General features: G+C 33.9%; 1 protein-coding gene across 4 annotated transcripts in view; it reads left to right on the top strand.

Annotated features, from left to right (window-relative positions):
* Positions 1 to 18,597, top strand: part of LOC123674669 (colorectal mutant cancer protein) — an 84,128-nt gene that overhangs the window by 12,533 nt on the left and 52,998 nt on the right. Inside the window, exons 2-3 of one of the 4 annotated variants that reach the window (XM_045609634.1) lie at positions 5,013 to 5,375; positions 12,203 to 12,398. The exons of 1 other annotated variant lie outside the window; for it this stretch is intronic. In XM_045609634.1, coding sequence (XP_045465590.1) covers positions 5,013 to 5,375; positions 12,203 to 12,398 — 559 coding nt within the window. Of the gene's footprint in view, positions 1 to 4,970; positions 5,376 to 12,184; positions 12,399 to 18,597 lie in introns of all 4 variants that reach the window. 2 more of the 4 variants (XM_045609633.1, XM_045609636.1) reach the window with 2 other exon arrangements.

The raw sequence follows: 18,597 nt of genomic DNA, 5'->3' as shown, positions 1-18,597 counted from the left end.
TTAAACCAATGGACATGATTGGTATGAATTGGATTTCATATTTTAACTAATTATAATTCTCAGAAACCATCGGACATTTCTCCTATTAGACGGTTTTTCTTTTCACCTCTAATTAGGTTTCATTTAATCTTTTTCTGCTAATACAAATCCTAGCTTTAAGAATATGAAAGGGATACAATCACGTGGAATCCACATCAATGCAACTAACTTTACTTTTCTTCTCGCAATTTTGCGATTCTCTCAGACGTCTGTCTGGAAGTCTTGATATCATGAATAGTAATTGAAAAATTCTCGACCCTATTTTATTTTCTGAGTACTCGCTTCTGTTCATCAACTCAATTAGTAATATGCCATTCATTAAGTCCAGGGTAAGATGTCTAAAAACCTGGTGAAAGCACTGATTATATTTAGTTTTTCCAATTTTGAGAATATTAGTTAAGTCAACTGTAGGTAGCGCTATTAACAAATGATGACAGATTCTTGTTATTTCAAATATTTGAATTTAATCTAGTGAACGATTTGTGAATATTCAACTGCAGACGTACCAAATTTAGATGATTTTTCACTGTTTTCTTCATGAAATTCCTAGAAACTACAAATATTCGCAAGATGATCATTCCTTGCACTTTCTATGGACACGATTCACTTTAAATTATACAAGATTTAATATAGAAACGACTAGTTCATCAAAATTTACTTAACTTTGTTTTCTCTGATTGCCCTACATGAAATGTCATTAGTGTATTTTATATTTTCTTTCGCCACAGTGACATTCTGCGCATTTTTCTCATAACGAGAAGTTAATGAAAAATTTTTACAAACGTTTGTTATACAAAGGAAACTGATTCTTGGAGTTCATCTGCTGAATTGATACTTGATACATCTGGATCGGACTTTAAATGATGCTATATTTTTGTTGTTTAAAAAATGGATAAAAACGAGTTTCGTGTATCCATGAAATTTTTGTTTTCTGATGATAATACCGTTTTGCATCTTTTGAATATTGTGAAAAAGAATGGTATGGCACTGGTGGTGCCATCTAAGCAACTATTCATGAACCTGAGCCCAAAATCTTTTGATTATATCAATTCGGTCTCCTCCTTCTAAGGTATACCTTTGTTGATACTTAGACGTACGTGCCACATAATGAGAACGGATATATTTATTGAACATTCGTCTGGGATTTAAGCAGTTTCCGGTCTTAGGTTCGGCATACTTCCGGGTTCGAATATCAAAGCTGCGATTCCGCTACAATTGCATCATTTTTGAATTACAATGCTATGAATTTCGGATAACGATCTTCTTTTATATAAGGATGTATAGGTTTCGGATATTTGCATCAAAGTTATTTTGATTCATAGTGATGCGAATCAGAATAGTTATTCTGACTACCAAGTTCATCTATTTTTCGAATGAGGAAAAAACTTAAACTTAAACGTTAAGTCCTGCAGGAGCTCTTAAGCGTTCGTTAATTCATGCGCCAATAGCATATTCGAATATCATGGTTACCTATAAACAGTTATATTGTATCTAAGCGCTCAAAATGTCATGCCTTCAAGTTGGTACTTTCCTCATTTTTGTAGCGATAATCTGCTTGAATTTTTTATGATCTGACGATTCTATCAAAAAATTTTACACAAAGTTTGAAATAGTTATTTTCTATCTATGTAAACTCAAATCTTCATTTCTTCGGTTCGTTGTTACAAAAATATCCGGGGATTTTTTCGATATTCATCCTGAATATTCTCTGGTTCTGGTGAAGTGAAGTTGATTTTGCATGAATCCTGTTATTCCCATGCCTATCTATACAAATAATATTTAATTTCAATCAAACCTGTAGTTTTGAATCAGGAAAACAATATTTCGAACGGACATATTTACTGAACTGCTAGTCTGATTCATCCGAGGATTTTGCACATTAACGAATTTGATCTAGGAAACCTCAGAAAATGTTATGATGTAAAACGTTCTTAAGACACACCCTCTCACACCATGGTGGAGAGGTGAATCTGCTGCAAAGCGTCGACCTCTATGAATTCGCCGGGGCCAAAATAAGTGTGGCGAAACCCAGAACGGCATCTCTTGAGCAAACAGAGTAGTGACTCTGTCTGCTCTACACTTCCTGTATGGAGTAAATAAAATTAACTTTCAAAGTTTTCTATAATATGACGAATAGTGAGTCGATGCACTGAATAATGTCATCCATACATTCTTCTGAAATTTCTGAAACAAGAACAATTCAACAATTTCTGAACATGGTTAAGGCATTTCCAGGATTAAATGGCATAACCTACTGAACACAAATGACAAGTTATATAAAAAAATAATACACACTTTTGATATTATAACTATTTTAAATTTAATAATTTCTATTGGAAAGTTCTTTAGATGGACATTGGTTTTTAGCCACAAGAACATAATAGTTTACACAAATCAATGAAAAAATTATATTTAATACAAATCCGGGCCTCCCCTTAGTCGTTTTTCATGTTTTTAATCCATTCTTATCATCCAATTTCCGCAAAACTTCAAGTAAATTTCCTTTCATAACTTACGACCGTCAAATTTTATGGCGTTTTCCTTCTCCGTAAACGAACAGACCGTAAAATTAACGAAAGAATTACTTCTGCTAACGAGCGAGAATCTTAAAATTGATGTTGTCGCCTTATTGTTTGGTTGATTGGTGGTGAAATGAAATGTCACAAAGCAGACGAGAAATACAAAGTTTGCTTTCATCCTTCCGCTCTTGATTGGAAACTTAATGAATTGAATTGCGCATGGGGGTCTCAGCTGCATATAGAAGTTCATTGAATCATTATAGCCTTGCAAAACAAAAGATACACTCGTAATCTCTAGTCGTAGGACTGTCCTTTAATCTTTGACAACTATTTGCATAGTAAATTATAATTTTTATTTTTCATTTGGTTCATTCAAAAGTATCTAGATGCAATGAGAAAGCCTTCTGAATTATTCATTTCCTTCAGCAATCAATATATTTTAGGAATATTAATATTCTACTGCTTTTCTTGATAGATTGAAAATTAATATGATTAAAATCATATTTCATAAGTTTTTTATTTTGTTGCCTACAAAATACCTATCTTCATTGGTTGAAAGCAATACTTACACTCAAATATATTATCTCCGTTTATCACTTTTTTCAGTGATGTTCTATGTGTAGACAAAATTTCATGGAAATATTTTAGATTTTCTGGAATAATGAATTCTTGGAAAAGAGTTTTATTCTTTTCTTAATATTGACCTACATGGAATTCCAGATAAGATCTATAATGCAATATCCCTTCCCCCCACCACTTAATGCTGCTCTCAATAGTGCACCATATACAGCTCGCCCTAGTGTTCTAATGAACTATGAACTCCAGTTACATCCTCACTCCTATAAATTTCTCGTTCAAACCATTTTTGCATGGGCTTTTAAGGGCGAAGCATTCGCCAAGCGATCAGAAGTGTCTTTCTCCTCACAGAATCTGCATTCGTCAGTTTCTAATAACCTTATTTTAATTATGTATGTGCTTTGTATGGCAGCCACTGAGGCGGCGTAGAATGTTCTCACTAAGATTCACATACTTATTAGATATCAAGGGAACTTTTGGAGTGATCCATCCCTGGAAGATACTCTTTCTCTCGAAACTTTTTTTATAGGTGCATTTTCCTATACATCAGCAATTCTCGGGGACTGTAAAAGGCGTTCGTTCGTGCTCCCTTTCTGACAAGTATATTGACCTCTTCGTTTCCAGACTTCATAAATGGATTACCGTTATATATGCCTAGAATTTTTCAGGCATATCCGTTAGAACATATTTTACTATGGAACCATTCACACTAATCCTAGTAACTACAATATTAATTTCTGAGGAATTTAATTCAACGTACAAATAAAAGCTATACATATATAGAAATATATCACCAAATTTCATTAGAATCGAGTAAAATAAGTAGTTAAAACTTAAACAATCATTCGTAGAAACAAAATCAAAGTTGTTCAAAATGGTATAAAATAAAATTTGCGATCCAGAATACAATCCAATCCAATTGTGCTCATTGATTCTATGTAAAACCTAGGTCTTTTTCTCTCAATGAATTATCAGCAAGTGCAAAGTTATAAGTTAACCAAAACGGATTCCCACAGTGTCAGATTTACAAATTTGCTAGCCTACAGGCGGCAAATTTGTAAATCTGACAGTTTTGCCGCCTCTATTTACCTCGGCAATTCAATACTATAGCAATTCAATAGGTTGGAATTGTGGAGGAATCTTTTTTTATATTAAAAGCTCAAATACCGTACTCAAAACGTCTTCTACAAATTTACTATAACTAATAAACATAATATAAAATGAAAAAAAAACGGACAAAAAGCGACTTTTCATTGAAAAAGTGTTCATATATTGTAATTTAGCTGTAGGTGCCCTAAGAGTGGAAATATTTTTTTTAAATTTCCAGTTTATGTCATTTCAATACCGTAAAATGGTGTCAAGTTATAAATAATAGGAGAGAAAAAATTAATGTTTTCTCCCCAATTATCTAACATTTTACGATATTTAATTGGTATTAGGTGTTAATATATTTTTTACATTATTTAAGTAATATTTCCTCGATAAAATGAAGAAAAAAGCAGTCTCAAACGAAGCACCCTTTTATATACAGAGTATTCCATTTGAAAAAAATCATAAGAACCAGTATCGTGGACTTCCTTTTTCTGAAAAGGAAGTCCACGATACTGGTTCTTATGATTCTTTTCAAATGTTTCTAAGAATCGACCCCTTAAAGATTAGCATATTTTCAAGAAAAACCCAACTATGTTTTTCGTTTATCTTGGTAGAATAAGAAATAATTGTTGGACAAATTTGCTGCTCCCTAAAATTTGCCTCTCTAGGCTCCAGCCTACCCTGCCTGTCGGTAAATCTTCCACTGCAACCCCATGATTTTTTAATTCCCCCCGCGACCGCCAGACAACCCCCGACGAGGAGAATATCCTATTATGTTCCGTGAAGGCAAATAAGGTCCAGACTGGCAGCGACAGTGGAAATCGGAGGCGACAAAAGTTGTCTCACGACCTACATCTTCAACCCGGCCGAGACCTGCACGGGCGCCCCCACCCCCGAGAAGTCCCCCCTGAACACGTCCCTGTGCGACGGCGAGAATGCCAAGCAGCGGGCCGCCCTGCAGGTCGAGCGCCACATGCACCCGAATTTTCTCTTCGGGAAAATCATCCAAGAGGGCCGACCCAATTTTCTCGCAGACTACGAGCTGAGCTACAAAAACTGCAACTTCGACGTTGGCACGCACGGGAAATGTTGCGTGGGCGGGCATTTCGGCGATGACCTGAGCTTCGGCCATTTGTACACCATCAGCAGGTAAAATGCCCCCCCCGGATAGATAAGATGTGATATGGGTAGTTTTAAGTGGAGTTTTCGGGCGTTTGCGTCGAACGGCTGTTTTCAGGAAGATTTTCGTCTGCGTGTGCATAAACTGGGTAACATCGAAATAAAAAAAACCTAGTAAAAGTATCCTGATAATAACTTATTAATCGTCCAACCTAACTTTTCTAGATAGAACAAGTAGAGACAAATATATTGGAATATAACAAATTAAAGTTAATTCAAGTAGAATAAAAATGAAAGATATTGACCAACAAAATAAGCAAAATGCATAATGCAAACAGGTGCAGATATAATATGAGGTGAATCAAATATTTTTTTCTCTCAGTCACTAAAAAAAAGCAGTATTTTCATAAATATATTTCGACAATAATTATTTTTTTACGGCATTGTTAAATTCCAATGGCAAATGATTATAAAACTTAATTCTCTAGTAAACAAGATTGTAATGTCGTAGTGATTATAATGATTTTTCGCAAATATCTAAAAATGTTAACTATGTTAACGTCAGTTAAGTTTTATTTTACAGTCATCACTGTTTCTTTCAGACGCATACAAAATATTAACAAAAAAAATTCAACACCCAGAAGGAGCTGTTCAAATTTTAATATTTTTTGGTGAAAGATAGATAGTATACCAAGGAGTAAATAATTGAAATTTGGAAAAAAAAGCGAATAGTTTACAATTTTTTTTAATGAATTGGTTAATAATGTGTTTGTCCACCGCGATATCTATACACTCCCAACACGTCTCGGTATTGATGCAATAAGATGGTCTATTTCTTTTTGAGGGATACTATCCCAAGCTACCTGTACTTCATGTCTCAGAGTCGCCAAAGTTTGGGGACTGGGATAAATTTCCAAGTCTTCTACCCATGTTGTCCCAAACATGATCTATGGGCTACAGATCGGAGGATCAGGGCGGCCATAGCAAAAGATTCTCATGGATTGCTTCGAAAAAGTTTAAACTAACTCTGGCAACATGAGGTCGGCATTATCTTGCTAAAATATTCGATTCCCGAGCCGGTTAAGATAAGGGAGAACATATGGCTCCACTACAAATTTTACTTGCATGTGCGATAGCATCCCATACCATAACGCCTACTGTCCGGTGTACATAACGCTCAACATCAAACTGAGGTTCACGTCTTTCTCCCCGATGTCGTCTAACCCTTCTTCGGACATAAAGTGCACCCAATGAGAATCGAGATTCATCAGAAAAGACGACCTGATGCCATTCCACATTCCAATGTTGACGTTCTCTCCACCATTGTAATCGTTGCCGGCGATGCTCAACCGTCAGAGGTAACACAAGATGGGGTCGATAATGCTGCAGTCCAAAAGACCTTATCCAGCGGTAAACCGTTCGGACAGTTACAGGATGGCCTTATTCTCCTAACCTCCTCAGAGTTGTCGCAAATCCGTCCCTAATAGCCATAAGTCTTAGACGTCGATCTTGAACTTTATTTGTACCCCTTCGAAGTCCGGTGCCTACTCTCCTTCGATTTTGAACATTATCAAACTACGATTGACAACATCTCATAAAAGATGGTTTATTGTAAAATTGAAAAAACGACTACAGTATTTAAATAACTAAAATTGTTCACATGCGAAAACCTTCACGATTTTTTTCTCAAAATCCTATCATTTACTCCTTGCTATGCCATCCATGTTTTATAAAAAAAAAAGATTTAATTTAAACAGCTTCTTCTGGGTGTTGCAGTTTCTTTGTTAGTAGTGCTAGTTAGTATATTTATTACACAACAAGTTTTGTAAGAAGCATATTACGCACGACTAGAAATAGTATATTGTGCAACAAGTAGGGAAAGTCCAACTTTTCTCGCGAGTGTGGAAGATTGTGCAAACACACGAGCGAGAAAAGGACTTTCTTCACATGTTGCACACTATACTTTTCCTAAAACTGAACAAATTTCAATAATTCAAGTAATGGACTTGATTCAAATCAAAATGGCCTTGGTTGACAGTATGAGCTGATTTATTGCGTTTCCATAAAAACGACTCAAAAGCCTAATTTCATTGGTCTACCAAGCGAGGTGTGTGCGAAGTGCCGTGAGAAATAATATATTTCCCACAGTATGAGCAATATATAGTTTTGAAATTGAGTAAGCTATGAAGAATACGCTACTTTTCATAGCAGTTGTTGGAAAAAGTTATTCTAGGAGTGCGTAATTGTCTTACAACTCAAGTTGTGTACTATACTTGTTGTACGACCGCATTCATTTTCATAAAAACTATAATAATATATAATAATAACAAATATATCAACGAATCATTTGTCGAATCCATTTTAATTTATCACACCTAGTGTACCACTACGTAGATACCACTAATTGGTGGTACGTTGATTTTTTTGTTTTCCTGAATAGGACAAAAAACAATCGTTATCTCATCCGTGTCATGAAACACGTATATCGAAAATAAACAAAATAATATGACTATAACTCAATAAATCTTTATCTGAGTAAGGTACTTCCGCATTCTCCACTTGTTACGTATTCTCATGAAAAATACAAGATACTGAATTATTTATTTGTCTCACTGGGTTTCTATGAGTTATCGCAGAATTTTATTTTAGGGTCATACCTTGGGACATATCGATATCTTGACTTCGTTATTTGATTCCTCAGGAGAGTTTATGGATCCCAGCGATCCATCTATTTTCTAGCGTGATCTACCTCCCTGTACGTTCAGTTACTTATAATGTACAAATACTAATGTTACTAATAATGTATCAGTGATATTTCTCTATATGCATCTAAATGTCGAAATGATCTGAAAATTTTCGCGTTATACAGGTTGCTTCTGAATTGATGCAAAAGATTTTAAGGGGTGAGACTGAGAATCAAGGAAAGAATTGTAGTTTGGATTCAGCTAACGATAATTGAATGTCAATTTTAGACAGTTTCTTCAATTCCGAAATTCAATCATAATGGGGAGAACATTTTGATGCTTCAACAGTTTTCCAATTCAAAAAGACAATTAAATATGCAATTTTGTCTATAATTTCCGATTGTTGAAATGGCATGGACTTCAAACAATGAGGCTCGACTCATCAATCTAATTTTTACCATCTGTTTCCCGTCATAGTAATTTTCATAAAACAATCGGAACGTATTTCAAATTAAATGGATTGTTTGAAGCTTAGACGCTATTTACACTCATTTTGAGTTAATCACTGTGACATTGAGTGCTTTTATTGCTTTCCGACGATCGAAAAATTTGATAATATACTTTGTCCTACTTTCCCTCGTTCATGCGATGCAGTGATTCATTGCTGCTGTTCACTCGTTTCAGCAACTACCTTCAAGCCATCCATAAACAGATGAGTTAGCATTTTTATTATTCTCCTTACGTTATTGTTTATTTTTCCACAGTTCCTATCGATAGAGTGGTCGGTTTCTGGTCTCCTTCAGGTTATTACCCCAATTCTATCTAAAATCTAATCTGAAATAGGGGTAATAACCTGAAGATAATAATCTAGTTCTTTTCCAGAACAGAATGGATCGATGATTTTGCTAAAAAATACCGTGACTTCGTCAATGAAACACATGAAAGTTGAACTCCTACAAGTTGATTATATCATCTTCAAAATAAGTTCTTTCCGAGTTGACTTATATCTATTGAAGTAGGTTGGTTCGATATTCGCTTTCGTGGTTCACAATTCATTAGTTTACAGTCCACAAATGTTATCATCTATTACATGTAGCTAGCTATTTTAGCTAGGTACTACTTCATAACTCTCTATCTTCCTGGTAGAACTTAGATCCTTTTTTAGTTTGGTTTGTCTTTAGATGAGAGCCAATTTGGCGGAAATTTATTAACTGAATGAGAATTTCCACCTAGATCTGATTAGAAGTTATTATCTTCACAAGTATTCTTGCGTAGATAATGTGTTATTTCAAAAAAACAACTCCAAATAACTGTCTTCGCATGGAGAATCATGTCAAGTGAGTGGCTTACATATTTATTTCTTTCAGTTATCAAAGACATTTTCTGTTGGTGTGCTCTTCAGATGAATACAATGAAGACGTATCAAAACAGGCGCCTAAACCAAAGTTAGATAGGTATGCGCATTCGCCATTTTGCATCGAATAAATTATCTTATTCCGACCGGTATGACATTTACTTCGACTCAAAAAAATCTCAAATTATGCAACATAGTTTTATCACTATTATCGATAGCTCCTTAGATAATCCACCCTACTGTTTTTTATTGAATTTCCATTTTTTTAATGCTTCTCATTCTTCACAATAATTGAGCAGCTTTTTATTTTCTCCTGTTCCCACTATTGGAAAAAGCACTCATCCATCCATTTCCAAGTAATCAGGTACCGATAACTCTTGACCAAGCGGATATATTTTCCACACAATTAGGCATCCAAAGAGAGGAGTCGCCGCCCATTGTTCGATAATAACGAAGCATCCGCAATAACAATCCAACATTCTGCTGAATGTCGATATAGAAAATTGATTCATCGGTTTTGATATGCATCTCGGTGTTATTCGGCGTTTTTTTCCGTAAAATCGATGAGGAATGGAAAATTTATAAGCCTCTCATGGAAAACAGTATTCCCATTAACATCGTTTGATTTATATTGTAGAATTTACCATGGATACAAGCCGGAATTTTTTCATTATGAACTTTTTTATGATTTATTTATTATCACTACATGTATCGTATCGTGGGAAAATGTATTGATATTATAGTTAACTCTGACAACATGTTTGAAATGAATAAACAATGATGAAAATCGCTGACACCAGATAAATTTCAATTTTCGAGAAACAAGGTGAAATCTGAAAACATGACGATGAAAAAGTTCAACCATTAACATATTTGAGGTTGAGAAAAATTCCTTTCATTAAAAAAAAATAAACCATGCTCAAACTGAGCATGTAAAAGGTGGAACATTATTATTTTCTTCGAATTTCGGAAATTTTATTTTTGATTGGACATATTTCAAATTCAAAGTTTTTATTTTGATTGGTATAGGTATAAAGCCTTTTGTTCTTTTTAACACATGTTTAATGATGTCGATGGTTTTTGCAAAAACAAACATATACAGGGTGGTCAATTTCAAAAGATTCACTAAAATAAGTTTTTGAGAAGAGCCTGGTTCAAAAAATGTTTCGAATGAAAGTTTCTTAGTCTTCAGGGGGACATCGAATGCAGACATTCAATGTGACCTTGGAGTTTGATTTCGAGGTCATTTCAAGGAAATAGTTCAGAATGCATTCATGTCATAGTATCAAATTGAATAAAGATTAATTAGTTTAAACAGTTTTTTCTATCTATTAGTATTTCCTTTTTTGTCTATTCGATATTACGATATGAATGCATTCTGGAGAAGGAAAAATGTTTTCATAATTCCATTTTGTTGCTTCTTCTTCTGGAAAATCTAATATAATCTAAACGTATGATTGATGAATGAAGAACTGAAACACCATCAAAATGTGGTATCACATGAAATTTTTTTATTTGATCTTGTATGATGTCACCGCACTTATAGTATTACTTTTAAAATTTCTCATTGGCTTGAAATTCAAGGGATTCAAAGAAAGTGAATATAAGGTGCTTCAAAAAAGTTTGCTTAGAAAGTTTGATCGCTTCAGAATAAGTTGGGTATCTTCAGTGAAAAATATTCGTACAGCATTCCACATACAGGGAGTTGACAAAAATTTACAGAAATTGAACCTTTTTCTAGTCCAAATGGTTATGTGAACCTACATTTAAAAACTAAAACTCAATTTGAACTTATAAAAGGTACCCACTATTAATATAATTCTATATTGTGTACCGTTTTCGGAATATTTTGATTTGAAATTGATGAACTGATAAGTGATGCTATACTAGAAAAGGGGCCAATATCTTTTGGAACAATTTGTATATTGCAGTCTTTAAAAAAAATAGAATAGAATAGAATAGTTTCATTCATCCTGAAAGACATTTTACAATGCATAGGACATGTCAGAAATAACTAGAACTAAAGAATGTCATTTAGATATTCCTCTACACCATAATAACATTTATCAAATTTTAATATATTCAAAGATTTTATGTATTCGGCAATTTATTGTACAATTTTATACATTGGTACATGGGTGAATTCTCAAATTTGCTTGTGTTATGGCCAGGAATCGATGAAATATGCAGATAATTACTCACGTAATTAGCGTCTAATACAACTGAAAGACTCAAAACCATTTTTTTTTCGAATAATTTAACGATTAACGAACTTAACAATGTATTTTATAACGACTTTTAATTGGGAATAAAATAACTCAATGTTTCCATAATACCTATGTCAAGACCAGATCTGAACCTACTGTCATGAGCAACAACCCCACACACAACTTCCCACATGGATTTCAGTTGAGATATCGATTAATAATCGTTATCCTATACCGGAAGTTTCTGGATATACAGAATAAAATCGCACCACGGTGGCGAATCACTTTATATGGTCGGCAGCAAACTTGTTACGTAATGAAGTGATTTTTTCAATTAAAATGAGTTTGCGGAAAACCTGCTTCACTTTTTACCCTAAGAAAATGAATGAAAATAAAAAAAAAATAAAATAAGAATTATTCTCATACAATTTACAAAACGCCCAAACTGTATCGGATGTAAATACAGAATGTAGGTACTATTTTCATTCGCTTCCTGAAAATGGTTTTCGTTCATGTATTACACGCAATCGTTTGATAACTCCTATAAAAAGACCCATCACATTCTACCTATCGAATCGCTCAAATTTTCTGAAGTGTCTTGAACGGATCAAGAAGTGACAAGGAGGAGCGGATGTACGATGAGCCATGTACAGGGGAACTACCGAGGAGGTCTTGGTTGTGTTGTCCGGGATCGCAAAAGAAAGAGGGAGAACAACCGGCTCTTTTTGAGGTTAAGAAAGAAGCGACTCCATCTCCTCCAGAGGCAATCACCAGAGAGCCAAGCCGTTCGTTTTGCTCTGGAACTTGTGTACGTATACAGTATGTCGATAGTGTTAATTTATTCTAGTCTATTTTGATTCAGTACCAAGGAATTCTACTATTTTAGGCGACATTCAAAGAAAAAGTTGATTAGATTTATTTCTGCTATTCTATTCATGATATGTCGATGAATTTCTTCAATTTGAAATGAAATTTGCGGAATAATATCCTATTGACAAGATCCATAGATATTATTGCAATGGAGTTAAAAAATTTTGCTCTGAATGTTCATTACTGAACAGCTTTGAATTGTAGGTCTAAAGCTTCGACTCAAATGCAAATGTTCAAGTGCAGTCTTTTGGTATAAGTCAAATCATACCTTAATACGAATTCTCAGAAATTCATTTAGGTAATGCAGATTGAGTCGCTTCCACAATTTTGCCCGGTACGTCGTTCTTCTACTTTACAGAAATCAAATGAATTATTTATGAGAAGAAAAATAATTATCATATTTCACTTTTGATAATTAAAATCACGAAACATGACACTAAAGAATACTTGCTTCTTATAATTGTTTCGGTATTCACCAAAGTGAAGCTTCTTTTAAAGTCTAAATCAGAGACTTGACATTTTTACGATAACTTTCGTGTCTAAATAACCAGATGAACAATCATGCAAAAACTCTTGACTCCAGGTCAGTAGGTAGGTACTCTTCTCCATTTTTCATATTGATAAGAGTACCTACTATGGTTATAAAAGATAACTCCCTTTTTTTGCTCATTCAAAATCCGACCCATATCCATAAATTCAATTTCCTCTGACCCTTTGTTTTCTGCTATCTGGATGATTCGTTTCGGGACATAGATTTTATGATTACTGTTATGACTGGACGAGCCCGGTATTCCTGATGGTGAGGTCACGAAAATATGTGTGTGTGTTAACCAAAATTTCCCATTTGATGCGTGGTATCGAAAACTCAATTACGAATTGTTCCACCGAATATAAATATTATTCGAAAAGAATGATTATTATGTATCGACGTGTGATTAAATTCAAAATGGAAATTATACCGAATTTTCCAATAATATTAATGAACATGAAATTGAAAATTTTTCATGATTAACAAATTTAAAAAGAATTCAAATTATTTCAGTTCATTGTATCGGGTATTTTTTCAAGTTGAATCACTCAAAAATCTCGGAAAAGAATCATCCTACGGAAAAATGTTTCGAATCCCCCCCTTGAAGGGGATACTTGGGCCAACTTAGGAATTTCAAATTGGAACTCCTGTTTGTTATTGCAGATACGTATTCGTATTATCCAAAGAAAAAAATTTTTACGATAACGTTTACTCATATCTGTAATGTGAGAAAAAGAGGTGGAATAACGAAGTTTGAACCAAATTACTAGAAAAATTTTTTTCATTACCAATTTGATTGTTCTCACCTTATACTGCCCACAGGCTGTTCTTCAATAAGAGTTACGAAAGAATATGAGATATTCCTTTGATAATTTTAAGAATCAAAATGAGCATGAGTGATTACCCCCAGTTCCACCCCCATTTCTACGCCCTTGATTTTTTATGAAGTAAACTTTCAAAATGGGTTTATTGTGTTTCCAATCATTCCTCTCGGGACAAAATACTACAATTTTATAATATAATACTGACTTCTCAAAACAATGTATAATAGGAGTGTTATTTTTTTTTGGCAAGTACTACATAATATTTCCAAGTAATCTGACCTCTAAAATACATACGGAGCTTATAAAATATACCTCAGATAATCGAACTGTTAATAGATTGTTATTTCGATAACCTTATGGTTATTATATCTTTCATCAACTTCACAAAGTAACACTCAAATATTCAAATTAAAAATTCAACAAATTCGATTGAATCGAACATCATCATTCACGTCATATCCTCATATATTCATACAGATGTTGACGACATCAAAACAAACATACGTCCCATGACCAGATCGATGTAGGGATAATATTCATGAATGAATCATCAAGTTCACTGCTCTATTACTCACAAAAAACTCCCGAAAGAAAGAAATACCACTTTAGGAGCACACAAAAACGATGCTGCATTCACAACTGAAGAGCATTCCGTCCAAAATAGATATGAAAATAATTGGTGATTCCTTCACCCGGTTTATTTGGGAAACGCTGAGTGCTCTCGCGTTCTGAAAGAATGATTGTATGAAAAATAGAATCGGAAGGGCCTTTGATGTTTGAGGTTATTTATTCACGTGGGAGTTTTCTGTTTCAAATCACTGCTTTTTCTTCGGGAAAAGTTTATTTCTTCCTCGAAGAGATTATTTATAGAGGAGTGTCGCCTTCTTGTGTGAAGAGATATTGGTGAAATTGATATTGGAGTCTGTTTAACATTCTATGCAGTAATATTCTTGTGTCGGAAACAATCAAACACTAGGATGTTTGATGTAGTGATAGACATGTTTGATTTGAGGTTTTCTTTCGAAGCCGGAAGGTATTCGAACATAGATAAGGATGAGGAGTGTTTTTCAAACAAATAAGGCAATATCGACTTCCTATTCCTGCAATTTTTTGTCTTTGAGTTCCAATTGTGATGCTTTCTCAATACAATTGAGGAAATCTAGCAATGAAGATTTGTATGAAAATTATGTCTTCTGAATTAATTTTCAATTATAAATATTGAACTCAACTTTTACTGCAACGAATAAAGTTTATAAACGCAAATTTTGGAAATTATTACCGTTTATGACTTATGAAGGGTCAAGTTTTCGTTGAAACAGCTTGTTTATTTTGGTACACATTACATCTCATTGATTCATCTGCTATAAGCAGTTAAATATTTAATTGTATAACATTCAATGTGTGCAAATAAATTCAGATAGTCTAGACTATATAAGATCTTCATATAATTGCTGTAGTCAAAATGAATCTTTACATAATAAAAATTTTGAATGAATTGCATTCGATGAGAATAATTTCATTAATTCATCTTTATAACATCGAATAATTCAATTGATGGATTATCTGAAATTTTTAATTGCAGACTCGTACTAGAAGTGGAATTAAGTTTTGAAAGAAACCCTTCCCCCAACTTCTTCAAGTTGCTCAATTGTGTGATGAATAATATTAGAAAAAAAATCGAGTTTCAAGAAAATTTGTTTGGATAAGTTTGTTCATTTTCTTTTCTGAATACGAAAAATTTATTGGTCCTAACTTAATTTACTCAACTTTACTTCAGGTGTTCACTATTACTTCTAAATCGCGGGTAATCGATTAATGTTAGGGTTTGAAGACTAATTTCCATTTTCATTAATCTACATGACTTTGCATTCGCGTTCTCAGTCCCTAAGAATTAATTTCAGAACTTTTTAATGATCTCGTTCTGAGACCGAATGCATTACGCTGAGGAAGATTTGTTGAAGGGAAATAGGGAATAATATCCTTGAAATAGTGTAATTTACAACTCAGGCATGCTCCGTAATCTTATTTTCCCAATTTTGCTGCTTTTATATCCCTGTAGTGGACCTCGAAACCTCATTTCGCTGCATTTAAATAGATTAATAGTCCAGAATGGGGGTAGCTATGATTTATATTTAATATTCCTGCAAGTTTCAGAGAACCAACATTTTTACCCTAACCACAAATGTCATAAACGTATCATTTAAGAACACTATTTGAATACAAAAAAGAAGTTCAAGAAATAACTACAATTATTCGGTTTTTTCATTATTGAGTTAATAAAATATATGTATATAAAAAGAGATAATGATCGATGGTGTTATCTATTTTATCCATGCAATGCTCAGTGCAAACTTTTCTTATCTTGTTACGTCAGTCTTAAAATGAAAGAAAATAAAAACTTCAAATGTAGCAAATGTAGTTGGCAGATGCATTTGGTGATACAATTTCCCAAATGGATGTAGTTCGAACAAGAATGACGCAGAGGATGTCAAATAATATAATTGAGTTCTCTTCGTATCCTCATGAGGAGAGATAAAAAATTCTATTGTCTGTTAAATTACTTTATCTTCTCCAATGCTTTCTCAACGTCGGACCTGAAGATCTTTGAAATTGGAAATGGAGGGCGAACAAAAAAAAGCGCAGCAGATAAATCTGCCGAGGAAAAATATAATGGTAATATCTAGTATTCAATCAATTTTCTCTACGGGAACGAATAATTCCCAATTTTTTTTTCCTTTATTGAAATGATCCATGCAAACTTCCATTTTGAGCACATATAACCATGAATTATAGGCCATTCAAAAGTAAACTAAAAAAGAATTATCCCATATTTAGTAATAGTTTCTTTATTTCTGTTATACTTTTTCGTTCTCGATTCAACAGTGTGTGAGGACATCGCTGAAGATCAATTTTTTTTGCGAAAATTGACTTTTTCTATAAAGATTTGTCACTCTCTCCTAGAGATGATTTTTGGATCATTGCCATAACTATTATGCCGCAATGACAATCCTAGAACGAGAACCTGACATATGAATTATCAAGGAAGAAGATCAAGAAATCAGAGATATTAAATCTACAATTTTCTCCAAAGAAAGTAGCTGCAGTGAGTTATAGATTCTCGCACTATTCAGTCATAAAGAACGCATGAGTTAAAATTTCATTATATTCTAAAAAATTTTCAAATCAATTTTGAAACTTTTCTCCCTCTTATCATTGCACTAGCTACAAAAAAAAGCAGATGGAATATACTTACATGTATGTATACTGGAATATGGAGAAACTGCATATGCAGAAATATAAAAGAACATAAAGGGTGTTTTTTTTTAGAGCTATAGAACTTTAAATTGCAATGAAACAACGATGGATTATTCGATTGACATCAATTTTATTTATCCGCAAGATAATCTTGTGGCATTACATTTCAAATATGATTTCTGGCATATGACCGCCACGGCTGGCTCGGATGTAGTCCATCTGGACGTCCAATTTTCGATGACTTTTTCCAATATTTGTGGCCGTATATCGCCAATAACACGGCGAATGTTGTCTTCGAAATGGTCAAGGGTTTGTGGCTTATCCGCATAGACCAATGACTTCACATAGCCCCACAGAAAGTAGTCTAGCGGTGTTAAATCACAAGATCTTGGAAGCCAATTCACAGGTCCAAAATGTGAAATTAGGCGGTCACCAAACGTGTCTTTCAATAAATCAATTGTGGCACGATCTGTGTGACATGTTGCGCCGTCTTGTTGGAACCACAGCTCCTGGATATCATGGTTGTTCAATTCAGGAATGAAAAAGTTAGTAATCATGCCTCTATACCGATCTACATTGACTGTAACGTTCTGGCCATCATCGTTTTTGAAGAAGTACGGACCAATGATTCAATCAGCCCATAAAGCGCACCAAACAGTCAGTTTTTTTGGATGTAACGGTGTTTCGACATACACTTGAGGATTAGCTTCACTCCAAATGCGGCAGTTCTGTTTGTTGACGTAGCCATTCAACCAGAAGTGCGCTTCATCGCTGAATGGACGTAGTGCGCGATACGTATTCCGCACAGAACCATTATTTTCGAAATGAAATTGCACTATTTGCAAGCGTTGTTCAGTCTATACATGATAAATTGCCAAACCAAACTGAGAATAAATCACTTAACAGCTTTTCAATCGGTCTCCATCTTGAACAGTAATGCCAACTTAAAGTTATATACCTCGAAAAAAAACACCCTATATAATCATTTAATGGATTCGGTCCTTACTTGGTGGAAATTAATTTTCAAACGGAATGAAACAAAATAATTTCCACAACTTTTTCAATATTAACAACAATTAATTAACAATTCTCACATTTCACTTCGCGAAAATTAATGTTGTTTAATTGAGTTAATAACTCAGCTCTGAACTGACATCAATATGTGGTTTCAGAACTTAATAACAAAGTAAATATTCAAACTTCTTCGCTAGTGCTGGAAATAACGCTTAACAATGCGTATAAGTGGATAATTGAGTAAGAATGAAAAAATATGTAAAACTCATTTTGCCGACAAAAGCCTCGTGTTTATAGCATCTCATTTGTATCTCCGACCCTATCCTACATACGAGTATGTATTTGCAACAAGCAATCAAATGGGATTACCATCTGTCGCATGTAATTGGCTTATAACTGCTATAATCGAAAAAACTGCGTTAACTCGTCGACACTGAAATATCCAGGCCAAATCGATTACGACAAGGAAGAGACGAATCGAAGAGATATCGCGGAATTGTAAACGGAATTCTGTA

This window comes from Harmonia axyridis, chromosome 3, assembly GCF_914767665.1.
Source record: "Harmonia axyridis chromosome 3, icHarAxyr1.1, whole genome shotgun sequence".
In the NCBI taxonomy this organism is placed as follows: Eukaryota; Metazoa; Arthropoda; class Insecta; order Coleoptera; family Coccinellidae; genus Harmonia; species Harmonia axyridis.
Note: the sequence above shows the minus strand (reverse complement) of the source record. Positions and strands in the feature narration are given on the sequence as shown.